The sequence below is a fragment of the Vicia villosa genome, linkage group LG2 (assembly GCF_029867415.1).
Source record: "Vicia villosa cultivar HV-30 ecotype Madison, WI linkage group LG2, Vvil1.0, whole genome shotgun sequence".
NCBI classification, from domain to species: domain Eukaryota; kingdom Viridiplantae; phylum Streptophyta; class Magnoliopsida; order Fabales; family Fabaceae; genus Vicia; species Vicia villosa.
In genome coordinates, this window is record NC_081181.1 from 171,242,608 (window position 1) to 171,257,092 (window position 14,485).

Sequence of the window (14,485 nt, forward strand, 5' to 3'; positions counted from 1 at the left end):
AAATATTTAAAAGATAATTATAGAAAATTTTCTATTAATAGCAAATTTAAAAATAGTAAAGACTCTAAAAATGTGACACTTGGCAAGTTTGCCAAAATACTCATCTTGCTATATTATATTGTATGATTATATTGTATGATATATATATATATATATATATATATATATATATATATATATATATATATATATATATATATATATATATATATATATATATATATATATATAAGGGTTATATTTACTCTAGGAGTAAGTTATTATAACTTACTCCAAACCTAGACCAATGATTCTTCTCAATCTAATGGTTAAAAATAATAAGTAATAGTTTTCTCTCTCCACATTTAATTACTTATTATTTTTAACCACTTGGAGTAAGTTATAATAACTTATTCTTGGAGTAAATATAACCCTTCTTTTATATATAAAAGGAGTGCTAACAACACTCGCTTTTCAACACTCTCTCAAACACCCAATTTTTTATTGGCTGAAACATGTGTGAATTCCTCACTTTAAAAATAAGTCTCACATTAAGTGGTAAGACCCACACAAATTTTAAGCAATAAAAAGATAAGTGTTCGAGAGTGTCCATACAAAACCTTTAATATGGTATTTGGAGAGTAGTATGGAAAACAAATAATAATTATAGATAGAATATATCATTAACTCAAAAAAATATTATAATAATAATTATTTATAACTTACATAAACACAATGATCTTTTAATCAAATATTAATAATAATATACTACAATTTAAGAACATGTTAAAAAAAAAATACCAAAAACTTAATCTTTATATCAATTTTTTATCGACACAATCCTTTTTTATGACTTTTTAGATTAGATTCAACAAAATAGAATTCAATTCAGCCGCAATAACATATTCCAATTTAGGGGTGGCAAACGGGCATGCCCGCCCCATTTAGGCCCGTCCCGCAAAAGTCCGCAAAAAAACGGGGCGGGGCGGAGCGGGCTTTTTTAAGAGTGCGGGTCTAAAACCTTGCCCCGCCCCGCAAAAAAGTGAGGGCGGGGCGGGGAAAGCCCGCGGGCATTCGGCTTTTTAGGCCTAAAAATAGTAAAATTCTATGAAAAAACAAATGCCCGCAAAAGCCCACAAAAAAACGGGGCGGGGCGGGCACATTAAAGAGAACGGGTCTAAAACCTTGCCCCGCCCCGCGAAAAAGTGCGGGTAAAACGGGTTTTCCCCGCGGGCCAGGCCCGTTTTGCCACCCCTATTCCAATTGCATCATATATAACATAAAATATAAGACATAAAATTAATTATTAACACAATAACATATTCCAATTGCATCATGGATAACATAAAATATAAGGCATATAATTAATTATTAACACATATAAAACGAAGATTTATCCCAATATTTTACACATTGACATAAGAAATATAATACAGTAAATATCGTCATCCAAAAATTGTAGGATGAGTACTAGAAATGTGAATGATAATTCAAAAGAATAAATCAAATAGACAATAACTTAAAATAAAAACCAAAACCTAAAATTTAAAGGTTAAATTAGGGTGAACCTAAACTTAAAATAATTCTCAGTAGAGTTGCCAACTGTAATCATCGATTTAAAATTTGATAAAATAAAGTCGTCATCTTAATTTATTTTAAAGGGAAAATAAATGGAAAAGGTCATTTACGAGTGAAATTTAGGTCAGTATGTAAATTAGGAAAAAAAGAAGCTGTTAGACATCCTTTGCCTCCCTTGTACTCAAGGGGACCAATTTAGCCTTTAAATTTTAAAATGAGGTTTTAGGGTATTTAAAAAAAAAGAGGAAAAGACCTCATGTAACATCATTGGCCAAAAATAAAGTTTTGAAAAATTTAAAAGAGTAGCCTCACATGAAATCATCAAGAGCTGAGTATTCCATAAAATGTAACGTGTGAGATTTGAATTCATGACCTTATACATGGAAGTTTTTACTCCTTACCAATTATGCTATGCTTATATATTCAAAATAGGAAGCCAATTGAAAGTGTATAAGGAGGAGCAAGCATTATTTTAAAATATAAATAATTTTAAATAAACTATCATATTTTTAAATAGAGTTGAAAAAATAAATATTTATAAAATCCAAGATGTCATTTGTAAATAAAGCAAAGAAGAATTAAAAAAACCAAAATATTAGTGTAAAAAACTCAAAATGTAAATAAACCAAAGAATTTTATAAAACTCAATTTTAAGATTTTTTTTGAAAGGGGTGGACAAATTTCGGGTATGACACGGTTATCCAGGTTCACCTTAGAAAAGGCTAATTCTGTCCATCCGCCAAGGTGACTAATCTTGAAAGATTACAAACAATCTTTAAGAGTCTAGAAAAACACCTTAGCCTCTCAAGTATACAGACTAACAACCTAGTCACTTGAGGAATACAAATCTCAACAGATTTACAAAGATAATGTTTACAAGATATTGTTTTAAAAAAGCATATTGAAACATCAACAATTTAGCACAAATGATAATACAATCTAATGAACAACATCTCTTGTGTTCTTACAGATTCTTAGAAACTAGATTTCTTACAGATTCTAATGAACAATATCAGTAAGGAGAACATGCAGAAGAACCAAAATAACAAGAATAATAGACATACAATGACAAAAAACAACAATAGTCATACCTGGGAGAACACGAAAATTGGCGACAACTACCTAGAGCCAAAAAGACTATCTCTGTTCGGAGGCGACAAAAGCTCAGGCGATGCTTAATGCGATTATTAAGCACATGCAAGCCTAAAATTTCAAGGTTTGCACATCCTGTAACAATCTGGTCGGAAAAATTATAAAGTGGAGAGATGTCAAAGGGATAATGCAATGATGAAGGACGATTGGAAAAACCAAGGGAAAACGATGTAGATATAAGAAAACAATAAGTCACACTATGGAGTGATTGTGAACAACATCAGAGAAACTCCAAAGGGCACCAATACTTGGAAATGTAGATCAAATCAACAGGAAAAAATGCAGAAACCTACTACTTAGCCCAAAAAACTATTAATAACCAAAACCTTCTTGTAATTAATATTTGGCCCAATCCCAACAAGTACCACCAGTAAATTGTGGTTTTGGCTTTAAAAAAAAATCAAATCAAATCTTGTGACAAAAAGTTATAAATCAAATTTAACCAATTATTTTTATCAATTAATATTATTTTTCTTAGAAACTAAAGAAAATTAATTATTTACAATTTTTCTCGGTATCAATCAAACATTATCGGCATGCAATTACAAAAATTAAATCTTTAATTAAAAAATTAAATTAAATTAAAAAATATATTTATTATCTCATCCATTTCCTCTTAAATATCAGTTCTATTTCTAATCGCCAGTGTTTAAATTGTTGTGAGGATAGTTGGTACTAGGACAATTTAAAATTTGCGGGGGTGCGGTTGGCAGAGAAGGGAGTGTTATAGTGATGAAATTCACTTTTTCCATTGGTAGGGCCCAGTAACAAATAACCCAAAAATAAATTCAACTGAAAAAAAACTTGAGAAAAAAAAAACAGAACCCTTTTTGTAATAGCGAGAAAATGAAGAAATCAACGATGAATTTGTGATTTGAACCACAAATTCTTGTTTTGATTTGAATTGAAATCACAACACTCTTCACACTTCATCAGTCACACTCTGTTCTCACCGTTCCACAACAATGATGTCCCCAAATCATTTGTCAGATGATCGAGCCTCGCCTCCTCATCATCATTTCAGGTTAACAAACACAAAATATATCATTTTTCTCTTTTGTTGATGAATTTAGTCGTAGTTGATTCTGGGTATGGCATGTTTTTGGGCATTGGTTCAAATTATGGGAAAAAGGGAATTTTTTTGAATTGGGAAAGATCTATGAGCGGTTTTATTTGGAATATTTTGAAGCTGTATGTTTCTTTGTTTCAATTTTGAGTATTGTAAGGTGCATTGAAATGTGCTTAAGGTTTAAGGTGAAATTCATGTGGTTTAGTTGTTTAAGAACTTGGTGGTTGCTATTGTGTTAGTGTTTAGAGCTATTATAAGAGTTGTAGTTTACTTAAATGTTGAGATTCAATTCATCATTTGCTAATGATGTTGATTAAAGAGCATTCATTTTGTAGTATTAAATGCTTTCAATTACTTTATTTATTTAAATTAAGCGTAGCGGAGATAAAAATGTTGTATTGGATGTGTGGTAAGACTAGACAATGCATGGTTACGGACAACAACAATAGAGAGATAGGTAGGGTGACACATATCTCATAAAAAAGATGGTGGAAATTCGGGTTAGGTGGTTTGATCATGTAGAGAGAAGATTTCTAGATTATGTAGTAAGGAAATTACAACAAATGGAGGGTAGTCAAATCACTTGAGAGTTGAGAGGGATAAAGACCTTGAAAAATTATAAGAGAAACTATTATGAAAGACCTAGAGGTAAATGAGTTGGATAGAGATATGATATATGATATAACATTATAGTGTCATTTCATCCATGTAGCCGACCCTATTTAGTGGAATAAGATTTGGTTGTTGATGTAATTTGTAAATGCTTTCGATCGCTTTAAAAAAGAAACTATTGAATGGTTCTTGTGTTTTCTGTGTACAGTTTATTTGTTACGCTTTCAGTGGTTATTGTGTATAAGTATTTTCCAGTTTCTTGAAATTCTAGTTCTACTATGCCAAACTGATTATTGATTGATTATCCATATTATAATACTTTTGTAGAAGAGGGATTGTGTATTTGAAGTTTTGACTTGGTTTGTTCTTGTTGTTCTGGCTACATTTTTTTTCTTCCCTTTGTAGACACACACCCTTGCAGATAATTCATGTTGTTGCAAATTTCTTGAGGATATGGTCAATATACTCCATGTTCCGATACTTATCACAGACCGGAGCTTCAGTTGTTCTGTTTCTTTTTGCCTGTCTGGCTCCTGCAGCTATCCTTTTTTTGATTTTGCAAAAGCCTTGGAAGGGAAGGCCACTTTCTAATACACAGGTAAACTTAATTTCTACTTCGCTAGAGAATAGAAAGGAATAAGTGTTACATTTAAGTAAGTAATAAGTTTTTAACATGGTATGCATATTCCGTAACTAGTTCCATTTTTTTTTTCAGGTTGTGCCTTCGATAATAAATGGTTTTATAACAGCACTGTATCTGGTCTTATGGGGCAAGGGACTGAAATCATGTGGCCCTGTTAGGTTGGTGTTTTATGCTCAAAGAAAATTTCAGTTGTCAACTTAAATGTGTCACATTTCTTAGAACCTGTTTGAATTGGCTTATTTGAATTTATGTACTTGCATAGGAACTTCTGAGACTGTTTGAGAGAGCTTATGAAAACTGATTATGACCTATTCATAAGCTATCTTCAGCATATTTCTATAAGCTCTCTAGGATAGCTTATGAAACAACTTTCACTTTATTTCAGCTTTTCTTATAGAAATAACTTATACATAAGCACTCATATGATAAACGTTTATGTTATAATTAAGTTGTTTATCGAAACAGCGCGTTAGTCTAACTATGTAATAGCTTTTGATTGATACAACATTCAGTCACATAGATCACCAATTTCCAGTTTTTCATCATTCAATTGAATCATTGATGTCATGCACCACCATTATATAGCTTTTTCATGATCATGTTTGTATTTAGTTATAATAACTAGTTCTTGATTTGATGAGTAATTTATTTTTTTCACTGGTATATAAACTCATTGCTGTTATTGTTTTTCTTATTAATTCAGAGCGATATTGGGTGAGTATTCTGGCGCTGTTCTTGGAGTACTTTCTGGAGTGTTGTATGGGAGGAGAAGCAATTTGTGGAAAAAGGTAATACTTTCATATACTTCCTTTCACTGGTTGTGTTATATAAACGATACCACGAATTATGAAACCGTATAGTCCTATTTAATTTTGATACTTATCCTCCAAGATTTAAATTTTTCGACAAAATGTTTCTCCTTCTTAATTTGTATTGATTAATACTTTTGGAATCTGTAACTGTTTCCTTAATTGTTTCACGATGTCTCATGAAGATTTTGTTTTTCTCTATCCTTTCTTTAGGGTTATCCAATTATATTGTTTGTTTAGTTTATTCATGTTTCCTGTAATATATTTAAATCTGTTTGATTGACTTATTTCAGCTTGTCTACTTGCATAAGCACTTGTTAAGCTGTTTGAGAGAGTTTATGGAAACATCTTATGACATGTTCATAAGTTGTTTTTAGCTTATTTTCATAAGCTCTCTAGGATAGCTTATGAAAACAACTTATAGCTTATATAAAAACCGTCTGGCTTTATTTTTATTTTTTGCTATAGAATTTGAAATGACTTATACATGAGCACTTATATGTTATATAGATGATGTTATGTGCCGTCCTGGTTGTGATTAACATGTTTAAAAGAAGTTTAGGATCTTCTTTAATCTGGTAGTTATACTTTCTTATTTTTTGAACCAGATAGGTGGCCTAGTTGCCATGTGTGCATCATTTTACCTGCTATCTGAAGGATGGGCTACAGCAACATATTCTCCGTTCTATATCCTTACTCATTTTGTTATTATTTTCTTTCTTAAATTCAATGTATTAAAAACCGAACAAGACATCGAACCGGCCATACCTCTAGGTCATGGTTCAACCTCCTTAAATCAAGATAAATTTGCGATCAAACCCCTAAAATAACCAAACCGCAGTGAAGTCCTGTTCGGTTTTTAAAACACTGCTTAAATGACTAATTTTACTATGAAATCTATCATCATTTTTTATCTTTTCCGAAAGTGTTGTAAACTTAACTAGAATATACCTTGGGAAGATAGAGAGGAATCTGAGGCTCAGAAAGAACACGTTTTGGGTTTGAAGCATATGTTAATTCCTATTATTGCTGGTATCCTATCAGCACTTAGGAGAGTGATCGCAAGGCGCGTTTCAATCAAGGTACTAACATTCATGTAATTTGCAATTAGCTTTTTCTTTGGTTTCAGGTGCTTTACGTGTGCCCTAATATCTAAACCGGAATATCTTTTGTTTTTAGAATCAACTTAAAAGGCGGCTCCATGCTTTAACTATTGCTTCTGCGACGTGTTTTATGTTTCCAATTGCCATGTGGGACGTAATCATAGTAAGTTCTACGATGGTGTTTTCTATTCCATGTCTGAATTAGGAGAGGCTTATCTCTTTATAGAATTGTGTTGTTTTGACTTGATTGACAATATATGACGATTTCTTTAATCCTCTTCATCTTGCTCCTTTGACTCCTTCAGGGATCACCTTCCGAAAGCAATGGGAAACTTCCATTCTCGGCCTGGGCCTTCTTCAGCACAATTCTCTTTGGAAATATTGTGATATTCTATGCTGACAGTATTGCAGAGGAGAGGTATACCATGATATTAGGCTTCTTCAGTGTGGTTAAATAAGGGCTATAGTAGCGCTCTAGCACTATAGAATAGCAGAATTTGAACGAACCGTTATTGTTCCGCTATACGATATTCACTACGAAAAATGTCAAATAGCTGTTATAGTAGTATCGCACTAATGCATAGCAGAATTTGAACAGACTGCTATTTTCCGCAAACCACAATTGACAACACTAGGCTTCTTATTCTCATTAGATGAGTTTTTGGTGATTCAAAACACATTGTGGTTGACGACACTGAAATTTATACTTTTCATTGTAGATTGCACATGGTCTTCTCCTCACCGAGGCATTTGATGGCGGCTAGTGCATGCATCATTGTCATGGAGTTTGTGTACAAGATGGATTTTTCTCTTACAGGCTTCGTGGTTTGCAGCTTAATATTGGGTTTTGGTATGTTTTGAAGATTTATTATTCTCTTCAAATTTATATTTCAATATGCATTGTTCTCAGCTTTCTCGTATTTTTTGTCTTTTAAAAGTTAATGTTACATGTTCTTTGCAATGGAATTATGTAGGGATATATGAAGCAACTTCATTGGAGCGAAATAAAAAAGATTCTACCCGAAAATCAGATTTATTGAATGGAGAATTCGATAATCCAATGGAGATGTCATCGCTACCTACTTGAAGTACTTGTATTCTCAACTCCTCATTGTGAAATATGACTTTGTTTTCAATTGTTTACATTGCTTTTATGTGTCTTTGCATTTCTACCCGGAGCCTCTGTTTTAATTATTCATCGAAATTGGAAAGATTTGTTAACTTGATTGCTTCCTTTAAGTGATTCTTTGTAAAATAAGTGATTATCTGAAGGATTCTCAAGTTTGTTTGTCTACTTTTTGACAGGCTGTTTGGAAGCATCGAATGGATTCTATCGACACATATGTCCCTTTGTTATATCATGAGTAACACTTGATCTCTGGAAAATTCATTTTGTGCACTACTAGTTGCAACAATGCCGTTATCCGCGACTTCCGGGGACTTACAGTGGCAAAAAACTTATCGGCTCAAACTCTTGCTCTGATTAATCCGATTTTTAGGGAGGTTGAACTGCACTTTTAGCTTACAAAGTTCATCGTTTTTGTCTTGTACAGGATCATTAATTAATCTAGGAATTCCTTGTGTAGTTTAGAAGAAATTATCAGTTTAAAAAAGATAACACCATTATTCATCATGATAAGCTGACTATACATTTTTATGAAAATATTGAATGCCAAACAGTTGGTTATTCTTTGTAGGGTTAATGAACTTTTTCGTCCCTTTAAATATTTCAAATTTCGTTTTTAATCCCTCCAAAATTTTCCTTCAAGAAATCGTCCCTTCAAAATTTTTCTTCTGAACTATTGGTCCCTAACGTCAAATTTCGTAGCTAATCGGCGGCTAAAGTCGTAGCTAATCTCTAGCAAATTTGACGTTAGGGACCAATAGTTTGGACGAAAAATTTTGAAGGGACGATTTCTTAAAGGAAAATTTTGGAGGGACTAAAAACAAAATCTGCAATATTTAGAGGGACCTAAAAGTTCATTAACCCTTCTTTGTATTGTGTTTGATATTTTAGTTTCCTTTCTATCTTTTTTATATTTACTATCATAAAAACATATGATAGTATGCTCCGTTAAGCTAACTGAGTTGGTGACTATGCAATTCTGGCCATCAAACTATTAGAAGTATGCTATTCGTTTATATATTAAATCGACATCAATCAAGTTACGATTCCATGCATGAGGACAATGGTGTTTGTAAACTTCTACTTTTAGAAAGTTAGGTTTGTCATGATTGAAATTTCAAGTGATTTTTAAGTAACAAAAGATTTGTGATAGAACCAACAACTTATAATGTAACATTTTGATAGAGTAAAAAAGAACTTCCAAGGACATTTAGGACTAGTAAGTAGTAATTTCCACTCATACATGAATTTATGATATTCTAAAACTTGAAATAAAATTCTCATTTGGCTCCATAGAAGCTCAACCATGAAACCTCTATAAACCCTATTTGTTTTCTTTGGTAGTTTCAGTCATTGCTTTGGTTATGGCATGAGAAAGAATTCCAATAGGGCAAAAGAACAAGCAAAGAGAAACTGAATGCCTTGTCTCAATTTCATTCTCTTGTCCATCTAGAAACACCTGCCTGCATTTATATCCACAAAAATATAATCGCAATAAGCTCTAAATTTGTTATTAATCCCATAACCACTCTCGTTTTGATTTGCGTAACACCGACACTTATCATTAAAGACATGTTTCATGTCTGACACCAACACGACAGTGATTCATATTCATTTAATATTTCATTTTCTCAAATTGTTTTCAATGTCATGTCTGGTGTATGTGTCAATGTTTCGTAGAGTCGACGATCGATAAAGTAATATGATTGGAGGAGAGTCAGAAAAGAGGCAAAACCTTGCGGCAAAGAGGTCAATAACAAGCAGGTGAATCCAGGCAGAGGCTAAAGTCATCTCACTAGAGAACATTTTTCCTATACTAGTTAGCTGCACATAAAAAAAATAAAGTTATCAAAATGATATATAATGATAACTATTTTTCAAAAGAAAAGTTTAATTTTATTGTATAATACACACCTCTGGTAGTAAGTATTTACTTGCAAATATCAGTTCAACTGTCTCAGGAGTCCATGAAAGATACAATAAATATGCATATAATATTCCAAGTATTGCATATGGGACATTACTTTGCATAGATTTTTTTGTCTGCATTTTTGAATTCATAGAAAATGAATTAGGCATGATAAACTAGGAAAATAAAAATATCAAAAAATTGAACAAGGACTTTAGCAATGTTTTGAAAATTGAATGGTTCAACTGGTTGAACCGTAAAACAACAGTTTACAGCTCAGTTATTTGATCGGTTCAAGCATAGTTTTGTCATGACTCGAAGAACCAAGAATCATAGGTTTCACCGGTTCAACGTCTAATTTGATTTTTACTATATTGAAAAATATGAGGAAGTGAAAAAATTGAAGATTTTCTGAAATAAGCAAGAAACATACTAGGTCAGAATTTGGAGCTAGAACCATGAGAGTGTAAAATGGAAGTACTGCTGTTGTTCCTATTGTAAAGGCAGAGCTAGCAATTTGTGATCCAGATAACACTGCAACATGAAGATAGAGAAAAATCCGAAAAAAATATCTAAAATTAAACAAGACTCATAAAGATATTTTACATTGTCAATGTTAATATATCGTGAAAAAGGATTACATGAAGCATATACTGGACTTGTTTTTCTATAAGATGACAATCTCATAGCTTTTTGTTTCCCAAGAATTCTTGATCCTCTTATGAAACTCCAATCTTTCATTATGTTGATTCTATTTCTCACAATGAGTTTATGACAAAGCTCAGCACCATTCCAAACTGTTTTCTTCCCTAAGTGATCAATCTTTAAGAAACAAAAACATTCATCAATTGAAGATACAAAACATGTTATGCAAATATTATGATCGAAAACATAACATGGTCTCTTTGTAACACCGACACTTTTGATGAAATGTGTGTTTGGTGTCTAGCAAGTATCTCTGTCGTATCAATCTCTGAGACTGACACGAGATTGATACATATTATTATGTTCAATTAATTTATTTCTTTGAATTTTTACCAGTGTCGACGTGTCTGTGTCATTGGTAAATAAGTAAGATTAAGATCATATGAAACACAAAATAAGTGTACCTTGGAATGGCAAAAGCAGGAAGAAGAGAAAGCCATGGTTGAAGAAAAACAAGGGAACAATATTGAATTATAAGCAGCAATAGCAGCTACATGGATGAATAATATAATGCAAAACAGATAGTAATTAGCTAGTGATTGACAGGAGTTTCCACTTGATGAGAAAACAAAGTAGTATTGAATGTCAGAGCCCAAAAAAAGAGGAAGAGAAAAAGGTTAAGTAAATGTCCACTAACTGAATAAAGAGAGTTTGAGTTTTATGGAAAACAGGTAAATGCACTAAATAACAAAAAAAGTTTGATAAATAACATGACAACAACGTTATCTCCCTTCAACTTGCATCTTATTTTATATTTATTGTTTGGAAACACTTACTATTCCATAAATTTAGAATATATATTTTTTTATTATAATAGAGATTCCGCAAATCATATCTTAACTGATGAAATACTGGTACTGTGTATTTGAGTTTTTAGCGATTATAATTTTTAGTTTATAGATTAAAAAAAACAATAGAGGAATACTGTAAATTGTTTAGTTTATAGATTAAAAAAAAAACAAGGGGGTAATACTGTAACTAATAAAACTGCTTAATTGTTGAGACTTATACTCAGGTGAATAATAATATGATTTTTGTTAGAAAGAGTATGATAGAGAATATACAGCATTTTTTCTTATCCAAGTGTATATTTGTTGGTCTAATAATTCAGTTCAAGTTTGTTTGAGTTGACTCGTGGAAAAAAGCAGAGAAGCAATTCATCACTAGAGAGGGGCGGGCCACTTTAGTGTTTCATGTCCTTTTACTTTGGAGTTGACTGGTGCACTTTTTAGAGTGGAGGATTATGATTTTGAAGATAAATTACTTATTCATTATTATTATTATTATTATTATTATTATTATTATTATTATTATTATTATTATTATTATTATTATTATTATTATTATTATTATTATTATTATTATATTGTATTTTGTACTATGAATTAAAATACAAAAATAAATTTTATATACCTTGAAGAAATTATGAAAGTAAGCTAAAAAAACCTTATGGACAATGCGATAAGTTATTTTCATACACTCTCTTAAACAAATAAAATCACCAAACTTATGTTACAAAGTCAATTCAAATTTCAAATAAGTCAATGCAAACAAAGATTTAGTCTCATTGATCTTTTAATTTATTAGTCTATTTAAACATTAGTTGAATTAGGGGTGATCGTATCCGAACCAATCCAAAAGCAAAACCGCAAATCGAACCAATCCAAACCGAAACCGCAAAAAACCGCGTTTGGTTTGGATGATTTTGGATGGTTTTTGGACTGAACCGCACGGTTTGGTTTGGTTTGCGGTTTTTATTTCACGAAACCGAACGGAACCGAATCAAACCGCATATTTAACTTAAGTTTTAAATTTTTATAATTAATTTATTATCTTTCCAAATTCAATTGAACACAGCCACATCTAACATTTTGAATTTTAATAATTAATTTATTAACTTAAGTTTTGGCATAATCCACTTAGTTTTTGTATTTTATATATATATATATATATATATATATATATATATATATATATATATATATATATATATATATATATATATATATATATATATATATATATATATATATATAATTCTCTACTGTCTAATATATGTATTTCATTTATAATGTATTTTTAGTTCTCTATTATTCTTGTGATATAATTTCTTTTGTATGGTATAATATCATATATTATATTGACATTGAATTACTTTTCTTTTTCCTTTTATTTCAGTACATTTTTATTTTATAGTGTAAACTGCAGTCAACCGAACTGATCCTAACCGCATTGGTTTGGTTTGGTTTGGTTTGGATGACTTTTTAAAAATCAACCGAACCAAACCGAACCGCATGCATTTTTATCTCGCGGTTAGGATGGCTTTTATGCTCAAAACCGAACCAAACCGAACCGCGAACACCCCTAAGTTGAATTGCCTATTTACAAACGTTCAAATGAAATATATTTTTAAGTAGGTTAATCAGTCATTCAAAAAGATTAGGTTCAGCCATAAAAATAAGTCTATAATATAGGCTACAAACCAGACTTAGACTTTGAATTTTTTAACAGACTTGACTCAAGTTTGGAAAAGCCTAGTTCGACTCAACCAATTCCCACACCCCTGCTTTCTTGACACTAGAAAGTCCCCCCCCCCCCCCCCCTACCTAGAGTATATCTACTACACTTGGCACATCTATCAGTTGGAAAGCAAGCCTACAAAGGTAGAGTATATTGCACCAACATAGATTGTAATGGGAGTTATTTGGCTGAGAGGAATAGCTCGAGAGTTCAAGCCTCAAGATCAGATTACCACATTACATTGTGATAATTATAGTGCATTGCACCAACATAGATTGTAATGGGAGTTATTTGGCTGAGAGGAATAGCTCGAGAGTTCAAGCCTCAAGATCAGATTACCACATTACATTGTGATAATTATAGTGCAATACACTTGACCAAAAATCAAGTCTATCATAAGAGAACTAAACATGTGGACACCGTACTACATTTTGTTAGAGAAATATCCACAAAATGAGTTGTAATTGTTTAGAAAGTTACTACTGAAGATAAGCCATCTCACGATACCAGTAAAGTTATACCAATCAATATGTTCTATTATTGTTTGAACTTGATTCAGCTTAAGTGATCCTAAGTCCACCGTGTGACTAAACCTGTCACTATTGATCTTTCATTGTCATAGTTAGTGGATCAAGTGAAAATTTGTAAGAATTAGTTCATCCAATTATTATGACGTTCATTTTTTTTAACAACTTAACTGTTACGATTCTTATTAAGGTTAAATGACATATACTTTGTATATGTTCTTTAATGTTGATCACGTTGTATTAGCTTTGTAATCTTGAGTACAAAACTATATATAGTGTTTCAAAATTGTAATGTGGAAGATATAACAAAAATGTGGCTATTTCATTCAAATATCTCTTTTTTTCTCTATTCGGTTTTTTAAGTATTTATTGTTAAAGTTCTATCTACTTTAATCTTAAAGTGTTTGATTAATTGTACTCTGATCAAAGATTCATAACAGATCAAATCATTGTAGGTTGTACTGATTTTTATGTTTTTGTAATTTTTCTTTTTTATTAATTTATATGTCATCCAATTAAATCGAAAATGAATGGATTAAACTATGATATAAATGTCTTATTAGTTTGATTTCAAAAAAAATTGTTTGAAGACTCCCAAACTCTCAATATCAAGCTTGTCTAAGGCCAAGCAACGCATACACATTTTGTAATTTGAAATAATTTAAGTAACTAAAAAAATCTATATAGACGAAACAGTAAAGACTAATCTCACAAATTAAATAAGATTATAATGAGTGGCAAAATTAAAATCCA

General features: G+C 31.3%; 2 protein-coding genes across 3 annotated transcripts; one reads left to right on the plus strand and one right to left on the minus strand.

The window, feature by feature from the left end:
- The first annotated feature begins 3,511 nt into the window (after positions 1 to 3,511).
- Positions 3,512 to 8,641, plus strand: LOC131652965 (uncharacterized). 2 transcript variants are annotated; one of them, XM_058922967.1, is made up of 11 exons: positions 3,512 to 3,733; positions 4,796 to 4,988; positions 5,106 to 5,191; positions 5,737 to 5,821; positions 6,451 to 6,529; positions 6,794 to 6,924; positions 7,022 to 7,108; positions 7,251 to 7,363; positions 7,665 to 7,795; positions 7,920 to 8,039; positions 8,251 to 8,641. In XM_058922967.1, the coding sequence occupies exons 1-10, from the start codon at positions 3,675 to 3,677 to the stop codon at positions 8,030 to 8,032; spliced, it is 1,077 nt and encodes a 358-aa protein (XP_058778950.1). In that variant the 5' UTR covers positions 3,512 to 3,674; the 3' UTR covers positions 8,033 to 8,039; positions 8,251 to 8,641. The 2 variants fall into 2 exon arrangements, with proteins under 2 accessions (XP_058778950.1, XP_058778949.1); XM_058922966.1 differs by having other exon boundaries at positions 7,920 to 8,033.
- Positions 8,642 to 9,215: 574 nt separating this feature from the next.
- On the minus strand, positions 9,216 to 11,277 carry LOC131652967 (protein ABA DEFICIENT 4, chloroplastic-like). The gene is made up of 6 exons (XM_058922968.1): positions 11,090 to 11,277; positions 10,622 to 10,802; positions 10,414 to 10,514; positions 9,986 to 10,114; positions 9,807 to 9,895; positions 9,216 to 9,534 (listed from the first exon to the last, which is right to left on the minus strand). The coding sequence occupies exons 1-6, from the start codon at positions 11,123 to 11,125 to the stop codon at positions 9,396 to 9,398; spliced, it is 675 nt and encodes a 224-aa protein (XP_058778951.1). The 5' UTR covers positions 11,126 to 11,277; the 3' UTR covers positions 9,216 to 9,395.
- Positions 11,278 to 14,485: the final 3,208 nt, after the last annotated feature.

Excerpts from the sequence above, each read along its gene's own strand:
- LOC131652965 (XM_058922967.1), top strand. The coding sequence starts at position 3,675 with ATGATGTCCCCAAATCATTTGTCAGATGATCGAGCCTCGCCTCCTCAT. Across the intron at positions 3,734-4,795 it reads CCTCCTCATCATCATTTCAG|ACACACACCCTTGCAGATAA; the intron begins GTTAACAAACAC and ends TTCCCTTTGTAG. Across the intron at positions 6,530-6,793 it reads AGCAACATATTCTCCGTTCT|CTTGGGAAGATAGAGAGGAA; the intron begins ATATCCTTACTC and ends ACTAGAATATAC.
- LOC131652967 (XM_058922968.1), bottom strand. The coding sequence starts at position 11,125 with ATGGCTTTCTCTTCTTCCTGCTTTTGCCATTCCAAG. Across the intron at positions 9,896-9,985 it reads GTAAATACTTACTACCAGAG|CTAACTAGTATAGGAAAAAT; the intron begins GTGTGTATTATA and ends TTTTATGTGCAG. Across the intron at positions 9,535-9,806 it reads ATTGACCTCTTTGCCGCAAG|GCAGGTGTTTCTAGATGGAC; the intron begins GTTTTGCCTCTT and ends ATATAAATGCAG.